This window comes from Motacilla alba, chromosome 15 (genome assembly GCF_015832195.1).
Source record: "Motacilla alba alba isolate MOTALB_02 chromosome 15, Motacilla_alba_V1.0_pri, whole genome shotgun sequence".
Taxonomy (NCBI): domain Eukaryota; kingdom Metazoa; phylum Chordata; class Aves; order Passeriformes; family Motacillidae; genus Motacilla; species Motacilla alba.
The window spans coordinates 2,414,437-2,433,781 of record NC_052030.1 but is presented as its reverse complement, the minus strand read 5'-3'; the positions used below and the strand labels follow the sequence as shown (position 1 = coordinate 2,433,781).

Below are 19,345 nucleotides of genomic sequence, written 5' to 3'. Positions count from 1 at the left end.
AACAGTCCAGCCTCGTGCCTCCATCCATATTCATCTCCCCTTTCTGTTCCTCGCAGAACCTCGTCTCCCTTGGAAGAGTCTGGAACGCACACATGTTGAATAGTGGTTCCTGCATAGGCTTTCAAGTGTTCAGTAGGTTTCCCAGAACTGTCTATCCACGTTTAAGTTGGTTATCTTACGCTGTCTTTTAGACATCAGTGGCCAGGAGGGCAACTGATGTCCTGCACCCTGATCAAGATCTCCAGTTCCTGCAGCCTCTCCTTCTCCACATGTAAATTCTGCAAGACTACAGGTGGTACGTGTGAGACAACTGATTTCCCAATCCTGGCAGTTTCAGTGTAAGCCTCCCCTCTTGGCTTTGGCAGCTGGTCTGGGCGTGCTTCCTTTAGCAGTTTCTACCTTTGGTCAATGTAACTACATTTCCTTTATCAGTGAACTTTTAATATCCTTGTAATAAAACGACATTTAATATATTTATATCATAATAACGTTTATCCACCTATGAATTTTGATATACTTATAAAAGCAAGTTCCCAAAACAGAATGTGTGGTTGTGATATTTTGTGAAAATCCCTTTGCTAGGATTTTCTTCTCCTGAGAAGCTGAGAGGGCCTCAGCTTCCAGTGTAAACAATTTGTTATCTGCTGCTGTGGAATGCAGCAGGTGCTTCCTCCATTGCTCAGTGTGGGATGTTTCTACTTGGTGGCCAATCCAGGAGGCAGCAGCTCTCGGACTCTCTGGGAGTCACAGAACTTTGTTATTCATTCCTTTCTATTCCTGTCTCGCCTTGTGATGATTCTTTCTCTCTGTTCTTTGTAGTATAGTTATAGTGTAGTCTTTTAAATATAATATATATCATAATATAATAAACCAGCCTTCTGAAATAGAGTCAAGATCTCTCCTTCCCTTCACCAAGTCCTGACTGCCCTAAAGACCCACGGTAATAAGAATGGGCCTTGGGATGCACAAAGCTGGGAGGATTCCAGATATGGAGTCTAAAGTAGTGGTCTTATCTACGAAATAATAAGGGTTATTTGGAGCATAATGCTTACTTACATAACACAGAGCTTAATGCACATGTGCAACCTGTAAGGTTATTCGGGGGACAGTGAGGAAGACAGTGAGCCTTCCTCTGAAAAGACCACCAAAAAGCCAGGAGACCCCCTAGCAACAAATGGAGCATGCACTATGCAGTATAGTGACGTAGATTTCAAGAGTCAAAAATAGGAGGAGATTTATGGAAAAATACTGATGAATATGTATTAGTATACAGTATATAAGTGTAGCTTGGATTCCTTTGTTTGGTGTGTGAGGCAGGGTGAGGAGCCCTCTCCATACCCTGGTCGGTTCTGCTTATGCTTTATAAGAACCTTAATCATACTTAATTAATCACTGCCCAATCTTTGTATTGTATTCATTTATATAAAATTGCTGCTAAATTCAGTTTTGTTGTTTATTAATTAGACATGTAGAACTTCATTCATAACAGAAGGGACCTGGGGGTCCCGAGTCACCATTGCCCTGGCAGCCAGGATATTACTGTGGGTCTTCTGGGCAGTCAGGACTTGGTGAAGGGAAGGAGAGATCTTGACTCCATTTCAGAAGGCTGGTTTATTATATTATGATATATATTACATTAAAAAAGACCACACTATAACTATACTACAAAGAACAGAGAGAAAGATTCATCACAAGGTGAGACAGGAATAGAAAGGAATGAATAACAAAGTTCTGTGACTCCCAGAGAGTCCGAGAGCTGCTGCCTCCTGGATTGGCCACCAAGCAGAAACATCCCACACTGAGCAATGGAGGAAGCACCTGCTGCATCCCACAGCAGCAGATAACAAATTGTTTACACTGGAAGCTGAGGCCCTTCAGCTTCTCAGGAGAAGAAAATCCTAGCAAAGGGATTTTCATAAAATATCACAACGACACCAGGAGGGACCACGTGTCCTGGGGACATCAGAATTGCCAGCCGGGCAAGGGAGGGGATTGTCCCACTCTGCTCTGCACTGGGGTAGCCTCATCTTGAATGTTGTGTTCCATTTTGGGCAGCACAGTGTAAAAAAGACATGAAGCTATTAGAGAGCGTCCAAATGAGGGATCTGGAGGGGAAGCCCCACCAGGAGCAGCTGAGGGCCCTTTGCTCACCTTGGAGAACACTGAGGGGAAACCTCATTGTGGTCCTCAAAATCCGCACAGGAGACAGTGCTGGGGCAGGCACTGATCTCATCTCTGCTGCCCAGGAACAGAACTCGAGGAAATGGCACAAAACTGAGGCAGGGGAGGTTTAGGCTGGATATCGGGACAAGGCTCTTACCCAGAGGGTGGCTGAGCACTGGCAGAGGCTTCCCAGGGCAAGCCTGGCATGGTTCAAGGAGTGTTTGGGTAAGGCCCTCGGGAAGGCACGGGGCGGGATGGCTGGGTGGCCCGAGCGCTCCATGATCCATCCCCGCGGCTCGCTCCCAGCTCGGGACACTCCCGGCTCTGCCCCGAGCGCTCCATGATCCATCCCCGCGGGCCGCTCCCGGCTCCGGTCACTCCCGGCTCTGCCCCGAGCGCTCCATGATCCATCCCCGCGGGCCGCTCCCAGCTCGGGACACTCCCGGCTCTGCCCCGAGCGCTCCATGATCCATCCCCGCGGGCCGCTCCCAGCTCGGGACACTCCCGGCTCTGCCCCGAGCGCTCCATGATCCATCCCCGCGGGCCGCTCCCAGCTCGGGACACTCCCGGCTCTGCCCCGAGCGCTCCATGATCCATCCCCGCGGCTCGCTCCCAGCTCCGGTCACTCCCGGCTCTGCCCCGAGCGCTCCATGATCCATCCCCGCGGCTCGCTCCCAGCTCGGGACACTCCCGGCTCTGCCCCGAGCGCTCCATGATCCATCCCCGCGGGCCGCTCCCGGCTCGGGGCGCTCCCTCAGCAGCGTCTCCATGGCAACGCCGCGGTGACGTCATCCGCGCGGGCCGTGACGCTCAAAGGCCGCGCGGGCGCGGGGCGCGAGCGGGGCTGTGCCGAGGGCCCTGAGGGCCGGGCCGGGAGCGGCGGCATGGCCGCGCCGCACCTGCAGCAGCCCAGCTTCCTGCTGGTGGGTGCGGGGACACGGCCTCCTCCTGCCGCGGGAACGGGCCGGGCGGGCAGCGGAGCGGTGTCTCGGTACCCGGCGCTGTCGCGGCCCCTCAGGCTCGGGTGGGGCAGGAATGCTGCGCCCGGAGCGGCGCTAGGGGGGATTGTCGCGGTCGTGGCCGCGGTTAGTGCTGTCCTGCCCGGCAGGCGTGATCGGATTTCCCTTGTGGTTTGTCCCAGGCCACGCTGAAGGCGGATTGTGTCAACAAACCGTTTGCGCAGAGGTGCCGCGATCTGGAGACCCTCATCGAGGAGCTGCCTGCCAAGGTGAGCGGCCCCTGCTTCTCCAGAACCTCGCCGCTTGGCAAGCTGCGGGGGAATTGTTTTTTATATTCCTCTTTTCTTTGTTCCTCTCTGTCTTGTCCAGACAAGCTGTCTGGAACGGGCTGCCCGGGGAGGCGGTGGGGCACGGACGGGGCACTCCGTGCCGTGGTGTGCTTGATGCGGTGGTGTCTGGTCACAGCACGGACTCGATGGTCGCAGCTCTTTTCCAGCCTGATTCTGGGATTCTGGGTTTTGGGGGCCTCTAGTGAAACAATGGGAATGCAGTGTTGCCAAGAATTAAGCACCTTTTCTAGTCATTAAGGGATTGTTTCATTTCACTGCCCTTCGTTAATTCCTTTTAGCCTCTGTTTACAAAGAGAACTTGTTTTTAAAATACGGCAAATAACTGCAAGTGATCCTGATGAGCACTGTTGTAACTTCAATAGGATCAGAAATCGGGATAGGCCTCGCATGACTGCCCTGCTATAGTGCAATGTTTTGAGAGGATGATCTGCCCAGTGATAACACAGAAACAGTCATAAATAAATAGCTGACGTATCTTTGTGTGTTCTAGTACATGCAGTAGAGGTTGTCCAAGTGAGGAATTGTGCACACGAATTCTTTGTGTCTTTTTTTCCCTGAAGGAACTACATGGCATCTTCCCATGGCTGGTGGAGAGCATTTTTGGCAGCCTGGATGGCATCATCGTGGGCTGGAACCTTCGCTGCCTGCAAGGAAGAACAAACCCTAATGAATATTCTGTGGCTTTGGATTTCCTGGATCCCAGGTAAACTCATTCATTTCAGCACAGATTAAGAAATGGGTTGGTGAACAAATGACCAGTGTTTGGCCTTTTTCCCCTGTGCAAACCTGAGCTCACAGAAGTGAGGCAGCAGAGGCCATTCACCATGGCATTCACTTTCTGATGCTTGTTTGCAGTGGCCCAATGATGAAGCTGGTTTACAAACTCCAAGCAGAAGAGTACAGATATGATTTCCCAGTCTCTTATCTCCCGGTGAGTAACTGAATAGTGTGTAAGAAGGGAATGTAGTTGTCGTGGAAGCTGTTGGAACTTTGCATGCACTTTGTATCCACATTTCAGTGCAGGCCAAGGTGTAGCTCAGTGCTCCAGGTTTAGTGCAGACCCATTTCTTGAAGTGGCTCTTGAGTGGAGGAGAGTTCCCAGCCATAAAATCTCTCGGAGACTGTGGTTCTCAGCATCTGGATAAGTGTGCTCAGCCAAGAAAGCTGCACTGTGATTCTTGCTCTGTCCCCAGAGAGTTGTGTGGTTATTGGTAGTTGCAGGATTGAAAGTAGTTTTCTAAACTTACCCCAGTGCTTTCCCTGCCTGTGCTGTGTGCCTGTGTGTTTGAAGTCTGACTGCTCTCCTGGATGTGAAGTGTCACATTTCCATCAAAAGCGTTCATCTGCAGAGTTATTTTGCTGTGTTTCTTCTATTCACCTACGTGCTATCTAGAAATTGGTTCAGACTGTCCTACAGGCCTTGACAAAAGGAAATCTCATTTAAATAGATGGTAATTGCTGGTCCACAGCTCAGTTACCTGGACAAAACCAGCAGCCAAACACCAATACTCTGCTGCAACCCCACTCCAGTTGGGAAAGTTATTGTAAAGGCTTTTAAAAAAATGATACATTTAAATTTAAAAAATATCGAACATTAATTTTCAGAGAGCAAGTTGAGAGTTCTCTGAAGACCCTGCATTTGGACACAGAACTACTGCAATGCAATAAAATCACTGAGCTGAATGTAGAGATCACCCCGGCATGCTGGAATGCAGAATCTCACTATCTGAAAACATACTTTGCAGTATGCTGAGTGCCCAGTTTAATATTTCATTACTCTGTCTTTCAGGGCCCTGTGAAGGCTTCAATACAAGAGCAAGTTCTACCAGAATGCTCTTTATACCACAACAAAGTCCAGTTTCCTTCATCTGGTGGTTTAGGTTTGAATTTGGCTCTTAGTATCCTTTTAATTGTAGAGTATCTAATTTATTTTAAAATATCTAAAACTGAGAGGTCATGAGCATTTCTGTTAAATATTTCTTATCTATGTGGGGGAAATCCTGGTCATGCTAAAGAGTTTGGGCTGATCAGAAATGTTTAGATTACAATTTAAAATAAACGTGTCCCCCTGTAAACCCTTGTTGGAGGAATTTCTGGCCTTAATCAAGTCAACAACAAAATCCCCAATGTTTCTCGGCAGAGCCTGCGTTTCGCAATTGTTGTTTTTGTAACTGCTTTAGTTTATGCAGTATGGTAGGAAAAGGGCACGTTCACTTTGCAGCTAGAGTACTTTTGGAAGCAGTGTAGCTGTAGCTGTGCTGGTTTCAGTTTGAAATGGTCAGATGTGCCAAGAGTAGCAGGAACACGCTTTGTCACACAGAGAACAACTCAATACCAATGTTTCAGCCAGCTGGAGAGCGAGGAGCCAAGGCTGAATTTGCTCAAAAGCTCTAGCACGGTACATTAGCATTGACAGAGTACAAATGTAGTGTCTGTTCACATCTCCCAATATCTAACAGCTCTACCTGGTTTTTATTATGTGATCCTTAACTCTCTTCTTCCAGATCCATTTGAATATTACATGTTTTACTTTGCAATTAGTTTGATTACACAGAAGGTAAGTACCTTTCACATTTCTTCCCCTAAAATAGTGTTGGCCTTTCTCCATTATACTCTAAAGAGCCTGCTGGAGTGCTGTGTAGCTAAATTAACAACAATGTCATCTGTTCTGTTGGAATTTGTGTTTGCTTTGGTTCACTTGGTGATCCAAGACTGGATAATAAATGAAATGCCCACCTTGGATGTACCAGTGAGCAGTCCCATGCTTGCAGGGAGCAGGCAGTGGATTCCAAATGGTTTCTCTCCCCCTGTTCCCAGTAAGGGTTTCTCTACAGTCAGAAGCACAGCTTGGTGCTGTGGGCTGTGGTTATTTGGTTCCTCTGCCTGTTGTTGCCTCTCTTCTGCTTGGTACAGTCATTGCTGCAGCAGCCCTTCTCTCACAGCTCATTTTCCTTTGCTCCGAGGGGTCTTTGCTGCCAGTTTACCCTTTCTGACCACTGGGCTTCTGCTTTTTTATGCTGAGGGGGTCTGACATCACCCCCCAGACCCGGCTGAAAGCAGCAGTGTTTAACCCCAGGTACATCCTGTGTGTCTCTTGCAGAACTCACCTGTCACCCATCATGTCAGCCCTTCCAACAGTGCTTACTTCATCCTGGTGGACACGTACCTCAAGTGTTTCCTACCCACAGAAGGAAGTGTCCTTCCCCCACCTTCTTCAAATCCCGGGGGAGCCATCCCTTCCCCTACTCCCAGGTAATGGCTCCAGTGTCAGGGGCAAATTGTGGGAACAGTGCAGGCAAAATATGGCTTGTTGGAACAAAATCAAACAAGTAGAAAACACCTCTGCACTTCATCTGTATGTACTTACTGCATAGGAACAGTGGTGCAGTGTTTGGTTATAGTTAGAGTTGAAGTGATTAGTAATTACAGGAAGTTGCAGAAGTTTGAAATATGTAACCAATTGTGCACCTTGAAAGACTGTTTTAAAGTGTATAAAATACTGATTAAAAGTAATGATACATCCTTGCATCCCCTTGTACTGCACCAAGACCTCCTGACCTGTGTAATTCCATGCATTTGTCCTCCAAGGTCCCCAGCAGTGCCTTTCTCCTCCTATGGCATGCACCACACCAGCCTGCTGAAGAGGCACATTGCCCACCAGCCCTCTGTGAACGCTGACCCAGCCTCCCAGGAGATCTGGAGATCAGAAACACTGCTTCAGGTACCTGCCATTTAAGGAAGGAAACACCCTGCAGCGTTTTCTTCTGCTCACTGAGGGATCTCTTCTTTTTAAAGAGATTTGGCAGATAGGCCAGTTTGCTTTAGCTTGGTTTTGGAATTGAGCAGTGCAGCTGTTGCTTCCTGTTAATGCAACAAAGAACCACTGTGCAGCTGTTAAGTTGTAGCTTGGAAAGGCACTTAATATCTTTTCTTAGACTAAGGATCTAACAACTGATCTCAGGCATTTGAGTATTTTTTTTCTGGAAAAGTTTCTGCATCTGATTTCCTTTTTTAAATCTCACACCCATTCTATGCAGAGGCAAAGGTTAAATGGAGCCAAGGTGGTTTTGTTCATTGTCGAGGGAAGGAAAAGCTGGATTTAGCAGTTGTTCTGAAACAAGCTCCTATCATGTTGCTGAGCTGACTAATTGATGCCTGGCAGGTGCTAAGAGTTTGTCATCTCAGCATGATAACCTGAAACATCTTGAATAGGTGCTGTCTGTTTACCAGTGCAGCTTAGTTTTCGAGTTATATACTGTGGTCTTCCTTATAGTACCTTCTGACTGACAGTGTGGGATTACTTCTCTTTCCCTAGCTGAGAAAATATTTGTTTTGCAGATCTTTGTTGAAATGTGGCTTCATCATTATTCACTGGAAATGTATCAGAAAATGCAGTCCCCTCACGTCAAGGTAATAGTTTGTACTGCACTGTGAACATCACCTGCTGGTTGAGCTCTTACCTTGGGGTAAATCTCCTGTTCTGTGCAGAATCTATTTTTATTTTTGTGTATTGGTCCAAAGGAAAGAAATAACAGAGTGTCTACATAAGTGTGCCAGAGTTGATAATCCAGTTACAAAGAATGTTGTGAATAAGTGTGTCATCCAGATTTGCCTTCATTGCAGAAGTTGTGTTAGTTTTGTTCTGGTTTTTGTTTCTTTTTTTTTGTTCAAGATGAGTTTGTGGGATGGTCACAACAATCTGAACATCAATACACTAATCAAAGTGCTAATGATTGAGAAGATGCCACTATAAAACCATTGTGTCAAATCCCACCAGGGCAACATGACTGCTAAAAATAGCCAAAATTTATTTCCAGCAGAGATAGCAACTGTTACTGAAATACCAATTAGTAATTTCTAACATACATAACCATTTTTAGCCTAAATCCAAATTTTTAAAAATTTTTAAACTGCTATTTTTATTGTTTCGTGTTCCAAAATATGCTTTTCACCATAATGGTGTTCTGTAGCTACAGAATTTGTATTATCTGGTAAGCTCTTGCTCAGATAATACACTGTTGTAAGCAGCTTGTGGTGGCCTGTTCAGTAACAAACTACTGCATGTAAGAAGTAAGTAAGTGTTGGGGAGGCTAAGATTGAAGGCATTATAAATGTAAAGGGAATTTGAAGGAGAAAATATTGATCCTCTGAATTCCCTCTGGGTCACAGTGGGACTTTCATAGAAGGGCAGAGAAATAATAAAAGCTACTCAGGATTTATTCCTGTGTGGAAATGCAATATGGGAGTTGACTGAAAAATTCTAATCCTTCACTCCACAGGATATGAAATAAAACACATTTATATTTTGCTAGGGAAAAGCATTGGAGAGCTGAAATGTGATGGGTTTTGTCTTTTATTCTCAAAGTTGAGGTCAAAATGCAAACTCACTAATGTTGCAAAGTCTCCACTTGGGACTCCCAGCAGCATGGCTGTGCACCTGTGATGGAAAGGCTTTGCTTGAAGTACCTTTGGTCTGTCTGTCTGTCCAGTCTCTGTGCATCAAGCGCTGTGCTTAGGCCAGAAATGATGATTGCTTTAAACTTCTCTCCTCTGTTCACCCTCTGTATTTCAGATGCTTTCTTCTAGCACTAGGGAGCAGCAGTTGCAGACAATGACTCTGCACGTTATGGTGGAGTAGGGCCTAGGTAGAGCTTACAGTTCTCTGAAATCAGCACTTCAGGATCCTCCACAAGGTGTGTTGAGCCACAGCCTGAGGCCATAACTCCCTGATGGTATTTTAGTTTCATTTTTGATGGGAAGTAATCATGAACGTGTAAAATAGGAAGTCTTCCTCTTTGGGGGGTGGAACAGTGGTATGGGGGACTGGAATTCCCCATGAGATACATGAATGGATGAAGGATCTCTCCTGCAGGACTGAGGAAAGGTTCCAGATCAGTTGGGTCAGGACTGTTCATTAGTCTGTGATGCTTAAACTGAGCTTGGTAGCCTGGGTGGGCTGAGAGAGCAGTCTGCCTTTGTAGTTCCTCAGGTGAGGAAGTAGAACATCCAGAAGTGTAAGTTCTGTTTTAACACAAGCATTAAAGACCTTGACTGTAAACCCTAGATGGCCCTATACCTTATTCTTAAAATTATTGATAATTATGCAGGTTCACTTGATTGCATGTAGCCTTCTGTGTGCTTGGGAGGCAGGGTAATTAGTGACCATTCAGTGCTGGATCTAGAGCTGTTTGACCATCACCGATATGAAATGGCTGCAGATCTGGGATGAGGTTCTGTAGAATGTGCTCACTCTTTGTCCAGCAGCCAGATTTGTTTGCTTTCCTGGGCCAAGACAGATCTCAGATCAGTAACTTTCTTGAGAAGGAGAGTCATAGATTTTTCCTTAAGCCTTGGTAATGTCATCACAGACTTCCCTTTATAAGTAGAAGGCAGTGGAATGGGAATGAATAGTAAACAATTTCTTTTGAGAAGATACACGTTACAGCTTTGAATTCTTCTTGGGTGTGCTGTGAACCTGAGGTTGATGCTATTTGCTATGCTGTCATTGTTTTCCCTTTTAATTCAACTATTTTCCAATTCTTTTGTCTGTTTGTTTTTTCTCTCTCTGATGATCTAGAGTCCAAGTGTGCAGCAGCTTTTTTCCTATTCCCTTCTGCTGTTACCACCAGAAACACTTAAAAAGAAGTAGCTTGATAAAACTTTATGTAATGCTTCCTGACCTTCCAATGCCAGGTGTTCAGCCCCCAGCACTGCGTGTGGAACACCCATGAAAATCCAGGGGGTTGCAGGTTCCTGTGGCAGGGGAGTCATTTTGGAAGCAGACAATCTGCCCAAGCTCTTGGGGAGTCTGCAGTAGCAATCCTGCCACTCCAAGGGTGTGAAAGCAAAAGCTGCCAAACTGTCAGCAGAGGACATGGGGTAGAGGCTGTTTAAAGACAGCAGAGGTGTGATCTGGAGAGTTAGTTTAGATGCCTGACAACAGTCATTGGGGTCTGTGTAGTGTACATTTTTTGTTTTATGTTTTTTCATTAATTTCATACATGTGTGTCACTGTTGCTACAGTATCCTCTTCACTGTCATAGTCAGAAAACACTGCTCAGGTTGTTCCTTCCAGAAGGGATCTGGCTGAGGCTTGCAGAGTTTTATGGCAAGGCGCCTTTTGCATCAGCATATAGTACTGTGCTAGGTATGTCTTTGCTTTTTTAGATGTGTAATGTTTTCCTCACAGCAAAAGTAATTTTCCTCTTTTGAGGAAATTCACGAGACCTGCAGCCTTCCCAAATGGCCTTTAAGTAGAGAGAAGACACAGGATTTCTCTGGACAGGAAAGTCCAGTTTGAACTTCTTCCACATACAAACTGCTTCTGCAGCAGAACAGGAAGAAATTACAAACTTTTCAAAATAGATTTTAAAAAGCTTGCAGAATATTTCTCTCTTACTCCATTTTTAATGAACAGTGTGTAAATCCTTGTTGCTGCAGTTCAGTTCACTTCTGAAATGGGGAATTGATTTGGCAAAAGCTCCGTATCCCCCACCAGTCCTTGCTCTGAGCTCAGCAAAGAGAACAGTCAATTTTTGACACCTGCTTCCAGTTGTATTTCCAAATTGACAAAGGATAAGAAATACCATGGAATCAATCTACCGAGCGCCAGAAAAAAGAGGATACTGTGGCTGCAGTTGTTATTGTGATATGTTGTCCCTGACTGTATTTGTGATGTTCATTTTTCCCCCCACCCTTCTTCCTTGGGCTCATTCTCACTTTTTTTTTCTCTTGCTCTCTTCTCTCCTTTTTTCCCTCCCCCCTTCCTTTTTGTTTCTGTTGTCTCAGCTGGAGGTTCTCCACTACCGACTCAGTATCTCCAGTAAACACCACGGTAGTCCTGCCCAATCCAGCTACCAGGCCCTCCACGCATACCAAGTATTACCATCTTTTCATTTGGTTTCCTTTTTAAGAATCTTGTTCCATCATATAATCTGCGAAGTGTATTGGTGCTGGCTGTACATCAGCTCCTTCTGCCAAGGTGTGGTTTTGTCATTTGAGAACATTGCATTGAAATTCACCAAATTGTTCAGTGAAACAGATACTGAGAGATATTAGCAAAGGTCATGGAGAAAAGAGTTAAACTCTAGCGTGTTATAAGGACTGATTGGAAACTCTGTTTCTAGAGATGCATTCTTGCAATGTAAGACTTACCAGCTATGCTGTTTTTTGGCACCAAAGCTGTCTCCACCAATGGCAGTTTCTGCCTCTCACACAGTAGACATTTAAGCAAACCTTGCGTGGAAGAAAAGATCAGAATTTGCATGGCTGTCACCCAGATTAAGGTAGGTAACATCTGGGGGTTTTTAGCCCAGGAAATGTCATTGGAGAATACTAAATTTGTGGTGGCAATGTCAATTTGGCTGTCCACTTTTGCAAAAGCACAAGTGGTACATTTGCAGATTGTTCAGGAAATGTGCATGCAAAAACATTCCTGTTGGAACAGATTGCTGATTCCTCTTTTCCTACTTCAGCCCTTTATTCATTGGGTCTTCATTTTGGGAATGGGGAGGGCTGAGCTTATGTACTATAAAGCTCTTTAGCACTACATGGCATTTCCCTGCTCTTTAATCTTTTTTTTGTTTGGTTTTGTTTTGGTTTTGTTTTAATTAAGTGCTATGATATCTCAAGGTGCTGTTTAGAAAGGAACACAAAGTTCTACTTTAAATCTTTTTTACTGTTGTATTTATTTAATTACTGTATTAAGAATTAACAATGGCACACATCCTTCCTGTACAAAAAGGTTTGTCAGCAAAAACATTTGTGGGGAAAAGTAGTTTTTAAACCAGTGACATTCCTAATGGTGGTGATCCAGGCTAGGAGGAAATTGTAAGAACTGCTATATGGAGCAACTACTAACATCACCCAAAATGATGTATTGGAATAGGGTGGTTTTGTAAATTCCAAAGGTACCTTCAGAGGGGGCTTGGGATTTTTAAAATTACACCCTTTCAAGGCCTGTGGCAGAGTACTCAGCCTCTCTAATTGCTGTGGAGATCCTGGTCCAAACTCCAAGGACCACACAACTTCTTGGAGTTCTACCTTCTTGCATAAACTCATCAGGACTGTAGAAAATGTGCTGATACAAGTTGGAGCTGTCAAAAACAAGCCCAGCCTTCATTAGAGCTGGTAAAGGTTTAACCCTCTCTTAGAAGAGTCCCAGGCCTGGCTGCACTGCAGGACTGTGTCTGTCACGGAGCCTGGAGTGAATGTCACAGTGTACTCAGAATCTTAAAGAGTGTAAAAAGGCATCTGCTTTGCCTCAGGCATGGCTGAGAAAGGACATCAACACAGATGTAGACACACACTCCCTCCCTGCCTCAAGCTCTGGAAACTTCTTGCAGCTAATCCAATACACCTTTCCAGCACTTTCCATTATATTTGCAGCTGTAACTTACATTTCATGTACATTATTCTTCTCAACTTCTGTGAAACAGAATACAAACCTCAAAATCTGCCTTCAGTGGTGGATTGGTATTGGTTCACTACTCTTAGAGCAGATGACAGTAGCAGAGGAGTTTGTGCTTTGAACCAGCCCTTCTTTGCCTCGTTCACCTCTCTGCTGTGTCACACACTCACTTCTCATGAGTAACATCAGTGGGCTCACCATCTCACTCCCTGTGCTGCTCCCACCCAGGCTGTTCTCCCCCCAAGGGCGTTGGAACCAACAGGATCTCAAGGACTCAAAGCAGTTCCTGTTCTTACTGTAACTGTCTAGGATTGTTCTCTCCTGTAAGGCCGATGAGTACCAGCATAGGAAGGAGAGCTCAGTACAGCCAGCCATGAGTATAAGCAAAGGACCTGCTGTGCTTCTGCAGCAAGGAACTTATAGCCATAATGAAAGGCTGAATATTCTTTTTTCAGAAAAGGGTAAGTGAAAATCTACAAGTTATTCTGTTCCTTAAAGCTAGCCCAAATTTTTGTGCATTAGAGTACTGTAGATGGCTTTTCTTACAATCCAAATATGTTTCTTAGTGAACTGATGGCAGAAGATTGATGCAGCTTGTCCTGGGGAGCAAACCTGTCCAAAATCAGGTGGCACCAAACTATGGTGAAGAACCTAGAAGGAAAAGAACATTTCCTGTATTTTGATCTGAGCATATAATTTTCCTGAATTCCCTGGACATTTAGCAAATGACACTCATTGGGTGCCTCTCTTTTGCTTTGAATCTAGGAGTCGTTCAAGCCCACTGAAGAGCACGTGCTGGTGGTAAGACTGCTTGTGAAACATCTGCATGCTTTCAGCAACAGCCTGAAACCAGAGCCTCTCTCCCCTTCAGCCCACTCCCACACAGCCAGCCCACTGGAGGAGTTTAAAAGGTTGGTACATGAGCATGTCTCTGAAATGCACAGAGCTGAAAAGCTGAGCTTTCTCCATGAAAACCTCAGCTTTCTTTGAAAGGTTGAATTAGGCTGTTTTGATGAAATACAGAAGTACATTATTAAAACTACATGAGAGCTAATGGATTATGTTTCTCATATCCTCTGAGGGAGGGCAGCTTCAGCAGCAGCTATTGCACTAGTCTATAGAGAAAAGAATATGCTACCAGAGGATTCTGGCCAAAGTTAGCTTAGTATTTGGTGTTTACTACTAATTTGAGTTGAAATTCAATGGCTTGAAGTAGTTTCAGTTTAAAAAGAACAAATTTTGCTCAGTTCTTTCTCTGTTTGCATTTTTGCATTTGTGGAAGTGTGTTGGGTTGTTGGTCGGTAGGGTCGGGTGTTTTGTTTTTGAAATTTGCTGCCAGTTTATACACATGACCGTCTTTGGATCTTTTTGCAGGGTTGTGATTCCTCGGTTTGTCCAGGAGAAGCTTTATATCTTTTTGCAACACTGTTTTGGCCACTGGCCTCTGGATGCCTCTTTCAGAGCAGTATGTACCTGCTTTTCCACCTCAGTCTGCCCTCAACAGAACTGTTATCAGCTACAGGAACACGTTATTAGTTATTGCTGTTCAGCAGCTGTTTCTTGGTGTTTACATCTCTCTTTTCTAGACCAGTAGAATTTTTTATATAACAAGTAGAAAAATTAACAAAAAACCCTTCCTGCCTTCCTTTCCAAAAAAGTATTGGCACTCATGTGGGTTTATTGTGATTGTGCCTAGGTTCTTGAGATGTGGTTGAGTTACCTGCAGCCCTGGAGGTACGCGCCCGAAAAGCCCCCACAAAGCACAGAGCCTTTGCCTCGCAGCGTCTCGGACAAGTGGTGAGGAGGGGAGCAGCTGAGCCAACCCTCAGGGAGATCCTGAGTAAAACAGCAGGCTTTCAGGAGCTAGGCACCAACCTGACTTCAATTCCTGTATAAGACTGGAGAATGATGTCTTGGAACATTAGTTTTTGTTTTGAGAATATTCTTTTGTCTCAGTGTAAATTGACCATCTTTCCAGGGACAGTATAAAACATTCTCTAAGTGGCTTATTTGGTAAAAGACAAAATGACAGTTCTTTAAATAGCTGTACTCACAAATCCTGTTCTCACTTTGACAGGGCTGCCTTCATTCAAGAAAACCTGCTCATGTACACCAAGCTGTTTGTGGGATTTCTGAACAGAGCTCTTCGGACAGACTTGGTCAGTCCAAAAAATGCCCTCATGGTGTTCCGAGTAGCTAAGGTCTTTGCTCAGCCCAATCTAGCTGAAATGATCCTGAAAGGTAAAAGGATATTTTGACATCTTGTGTTGTCCTGTCTCAGTCTTTCTTTTCAGTAGTTACATCTCATCTCGGAAGCACTGAGGTGCTTCTCTCTCATTTTTCATGCTATTTTGCCATTCAAAAGTCTGTCTTCACTAATGTTTGTCAGTTGGTCTCTTCTACTCACCATAGGTTGCATATCACAATTTTTCTTTAAAGAATAAAGAACCCAATTGCAATTGTCAGTTTTTAATTGCAATTGTCAGTTTTTCTTACGCTTGTATTACTTCATTATATACTTCAGGATTTAAACTTCATATATCTCTGGAAGTCTCTGTACTTAGTAAAAGAGCATTTCAGGATAATTAGGATGTAGTGAATATTGGAGTGGTGAGATTTGACAAGTATCAATGTCTGAAGTATGTTTCTCCACTGCCTTTTGTTGAAAAATGTTACAAACTTAAAATGCTGCTTTGTGTGGTCTGCATTGGCACGTTGACATTTTTTGTCTGGACAGAGAGAAGTAAATAATGAACACTAATTAAGACCTCCTTCCCCTTTGAACTCTCTCTCTAAATAAAGTTGCCCAGCAGCCTTAAGGCAGCTGGACCTTCCCCAGCAAGACCAGTATTATGCAACCATCTTCAGTTCTTTTTTCAAATTCCAGGAGAGCAGTTATTCCTGGAGCCAGAACTTGTGATTCCCCACCGTCAACACCGGCTTTTTATGAGCCCCACTCTTGGTGGGAGTTTTTTGTCATCACGGTCTCCAGCTGTTACAGATGCCTCATTTAAGGTGAAGAGTCATGTTTACAGCCTGGAAGGACAGGATTTCCAGTATAAACAGATGTTTGGCACAGAAGTCAGGAATTTGGTAAGCAACAAACTCCTTTGCACCTGCCTTTTACTGTGACAGATGTCTCTCAGTGCTGAGCATCCATATCAGAAGTTAAAAGTGGAAAACTTCACACCCTGCACTACTGAATAATTGAGTTTGCTGACAACGACTTCTGGACTCTGAGGGGTCTCAGTCCAGCACAGCTGTAAACATCTGCTTCTCCTTGATAAATAATAAGTTAATGTAACAGCTTGCTGCCTTGGAGCAGTATATGGTGTTTCCTCTCAAACATGCTTACTGTGATCTTCTGGTTGATCAGTACCTACCAGCAACTCAGACAAAAGCAGCAGAAAAAAGAAAAAAAGCAGCTGAAGAAGCTAAGCAGCTCTGATGTTTCTTAAATGCTTCGACAGAGCTGCCTCTACTCTATTGGAAAGCCAGCTAACAGTCAGCACAAATCCATATGCACTAAGGGAGTGAGTTTGCTGGGATTGCTCTCACTTTCAGTTTTATTCATGTATTGATGCTTGGAAGTCCTTTATCTTTGTCCCACACAATTTTTGTTTTTTGTTTTAGGTGTTAAAACTGGCCCAGTTAATTTGTCAGGCACAGCAGACAGCAAAGTCCATATCAGACCATTCTGCAGAGACAATGGCCAGCCAGTCCTTCTTCTCGTGGTTTAGATTCACACCGTCTGAGGTGAATGGTTCCTACACAGGCAACGACCTTGATGAAATTGGGCAGGACAGCATCAAAAAAACAGATGAATATTTAGAGAAGGCACTGGAATATTTGTGCCAGATCTTTAAGGTAAGTAACATCTTTCTAAGAACTTGGCAGCAAGCACGTGAGTCAGGATTCAGTCAGCTGTACGTCTGTGTCTAGTGTAGTGTGTGGGATTACAAAGCTGTCCAGAAATCTTGCTAGTAAATTCTAACATCTTCTCAACTTTGCCTGCTTCAAAACCCATTTTCAATGTAGATGGAATTAGGTGTTATGAATTTTTAAGTATCAAACCCACTTAGTTTAAGTGACAACTCTTTTGGACTGTGTAATTTATACCAAACCTTGTTTATACCAAGCTGGTCCTCTGTTTCCAAACAGGCAGTTTTAAAAACTCTCCTGTATCTTCTAAATGTAGATCTGTAAAAATACAACTGCAGCTATGGACAAACTATTAAACCTGAAAATAACAGATTAATTTCTCTGCAGCCACACTCCCTTGTAGAGAATTGCCCTAGGAGACAGCTCTTTGATACTCCTTGGGAGCTAAGGGAGATACAAGCCAGAGCACTAATCTAGAATTAGACAAGCACAAACAAATCTGGAGAGGTTTATCTCTTTTTAATGTCTAACTGAGGTGCTGTTAAGCAGTTCTTGGTATCTGAGCTGGCTGTCAAAGACTTCCAAGGCTATTGAGTTTGTGAAGTGAGAAATAAATGAAAAAGGGGGTGGATCAACCACCTGCTTTAGAACTGTGTTATTCTTGCACAGCTGAGTGAAGCCCAGCTGACCCAGATGATGATGAAGTGTGGGACAGCTCAAGATGAGAATGGAAAAAAACAGCTTCCAGACTGCATTGCAAGTGAGAATGGCCTCATCCTTACACCCCTGGGCAGGTACCAGGTGAGAGAAAAACGATTCCATATCACTGCCTGGGCTGTTCTTGAAAAAACACCTTCTCCTTCTATGACAAAGAGAAATGCAGCTTACCTGGGGCTAAGAGGAGTGCCAGTAAAAAGGTCTTTCAGGTGGGAGCTGCAAGATCAGGTGTTTCTTTTCCCATTTCTAGATCATAAATGGCTTACGCAGGTTTGAGCTGCAGTACCAGGGGGACACTGAGCTCCAGCCCATCCGGAGCTACGAGAACGCGGCTCTGGTGCGGCTCCTGTTCCGCCTGTCCTCAGCGCTCAACGAGAGGGTGAGCACAGCACTGCCCCTCCTCCTGCCCTGCACCTTCCTGTTCCACCCACCTGTGCCTGTGGGACTGCCTCCTCCTCCTCCTGGGCTTCCCCCTGCCCATTCCTGTTCCACCCACCTGTGCCTGTGGAACTGCCTCCTGGGCTTCCCCCTGCACGTTCCTGTTCCACCCACCTGTACCTGTGGAACTGCCTCCTGGGCTTCCCCCTGCCCATTCCTGTTCCACCCACCTGTACCTGTGTGCTGCCTCCTCCTGGGCTTCCCCCTGCCCATTCCTGTTCCACCCACCTGTACCTGTGTGCTGCCTCCTCCTCCTCCTCCTGGGCTTCCCCCTGCCCATTCCTGTTCCACCCACCTGTACCTGTGGGACACTCGGTTTGTTCTTGCTCCATCTTCTTCATTGTGGTCTAGATGGGTATTTTCTAGTATGAGGCCTGCTTCTCTATCTGCAATTCTGCTTTTCCCACACAAAACATTGCAAATGTGATTTATTAATGGACTCATGGTTGATGAACAGGGGACTGACATTCAGAGTAAATGCTTCTAAACAGGAAAAGCAAATTCTTTTTTTAGGTATGAAAACACAAGGCAAGTCTGCATTAAAACAGTTCTGCTGTTTAAAAGTGCAGTTTGATCCATATAATCCTTATTCTCTATATTAAGAAAATCATAAAATAAGTTACTTTATGGCAGCATTTGTAGGACAACACTAACTTTTAAATGCATCTTCCCTCAGTTTGCTGATCAGATGGAAGTGCTCTGCTCCAGGGATGATTTTGTGGGCAGACTCTGTCGCTATCACCTGACCAACCCCCAGCTCATACAGAAAATCAGGTACAGCCCCGTGGTGAGGGACAGAACGAGCCACAACTGGGGACCCAGGATCAGTCTGAGGTTTCTGGCCAGCTACAGGACTCTGATCTCTCTGCTGATGATCTACTTCCTTGCATCCTGGTTTTATGTCGGGCCAGTTGGCTGCACATTCATTATCCTAATTGGGTATTTTCTTTATGCTGTAATAATGACTTTTTTCTTCGAAGGATGGAAACCACATGAACACTAGTATCCTCTTCCTGGCTTGTAGAAATAAATGTTTTAAGGATGAGCCTGAGATTCCATGACTAAAATGTTTTAATTATATCAGCTCTTCCTAAAATATTTTTAATACTAAAGTTAATGGAGTTTTATAAACATGGATGTGGCCTTGTAGAGATAATCAATGTAAATTTTATTTTTATAAAAGTCTTCCTGTAGACTTGAGTGAATATGGTGTTTGTTTTGTTTTGTTTTGTTTTTTGAGGGGGGAAGAATGAGCCATGAGTATTTATAAACTGCATCATGCCCCAGGTGCATCCCCTCACTAACCTCTTGACAGTTCTTCCAGGTCACTGAGGACAGGAAGGATGTGGTGCATGAGACACAGAGCCATTTATGATTTTGTCCCCTAACCTTCAAAGCCTGTGAGTTTTCTCTTACCACAGAACACA

General features: G+C 44.7%; 1 protein-coding gene across 2 annotated transcripts; it reads left to right on the top strand.

Moving 5' to 3' along the window:
- The first annotated feature begins 2,984 nt into the window (after nt 1-2,984).
- On the top strand, nt 2,985-19,111 carry SMPD4 (sphingomyelin phosphodiesterase 4). 2 transcript variants are annotated; one of them, XM_038151883.1, is made up of 19 exons: nt 3,048-3,086; nt 3,305-3,391; nt 4,033-4,175; nt 4,328-4,403; nt 5,262-5,370; nt 5,977-6,029; nt 6,573-6,724; nt 7,061-7,193; nt 7,811-7,882; nt 11,261-11,350; nt 13,647-13,792; nt 14,256-14,346; nt 14,578-14,678; nt 14,959-15,122; nt 15,769-15,974; nt 16,515-16,748; nt 17,433-17,564; nt 17,731-17,859; nt 18,595-19,111. In XM_038151883.1, exons 1-19 carry the CDS (start codon nt 3,048-3,050, stop codon nt 18,919-18,921), a joined length of 2,484 nt encoding a protein of 827 aa, XP_038007811.1. In that variant the 3' UTR covers nt 18,922-19,111. The 2 variants fall into 2 exon arrangements, with proteins under 2 accessions (XP_038007812.1, XP_038007811.1); XM_038151884.1 differs by lacking the exon at nt 11,261-11,350 and having other exon boundaries at nt 2,985-3,086.
- The last annotated feature ends 234 nt before the right edge of the window (nt 19,112-19,345 follow it).

Coding starts and splice junctions, on each gene's coding strand:
- SMPD4 (XM_038151883.1), top strand. CDS start 3,048: ATGGCCGCGCCGCACCTGCAGCAGCCCAGCTTCCTGCTG. Junction 3,392..4,032: donor TCGAGGAGCTGCCTGCCAAG/GTGAGCGGCCCC, acceptor TTTTCCCTGAAG/GAACTACATGGCATCTTCCC. Junction 7,883..11,260: donor TGCAGTCCCCTCACGTCAAG/GTAATAGTTTGT, acceptor CTGTTGTCTCAG/CTGGAGGTTCTCCACTACCG.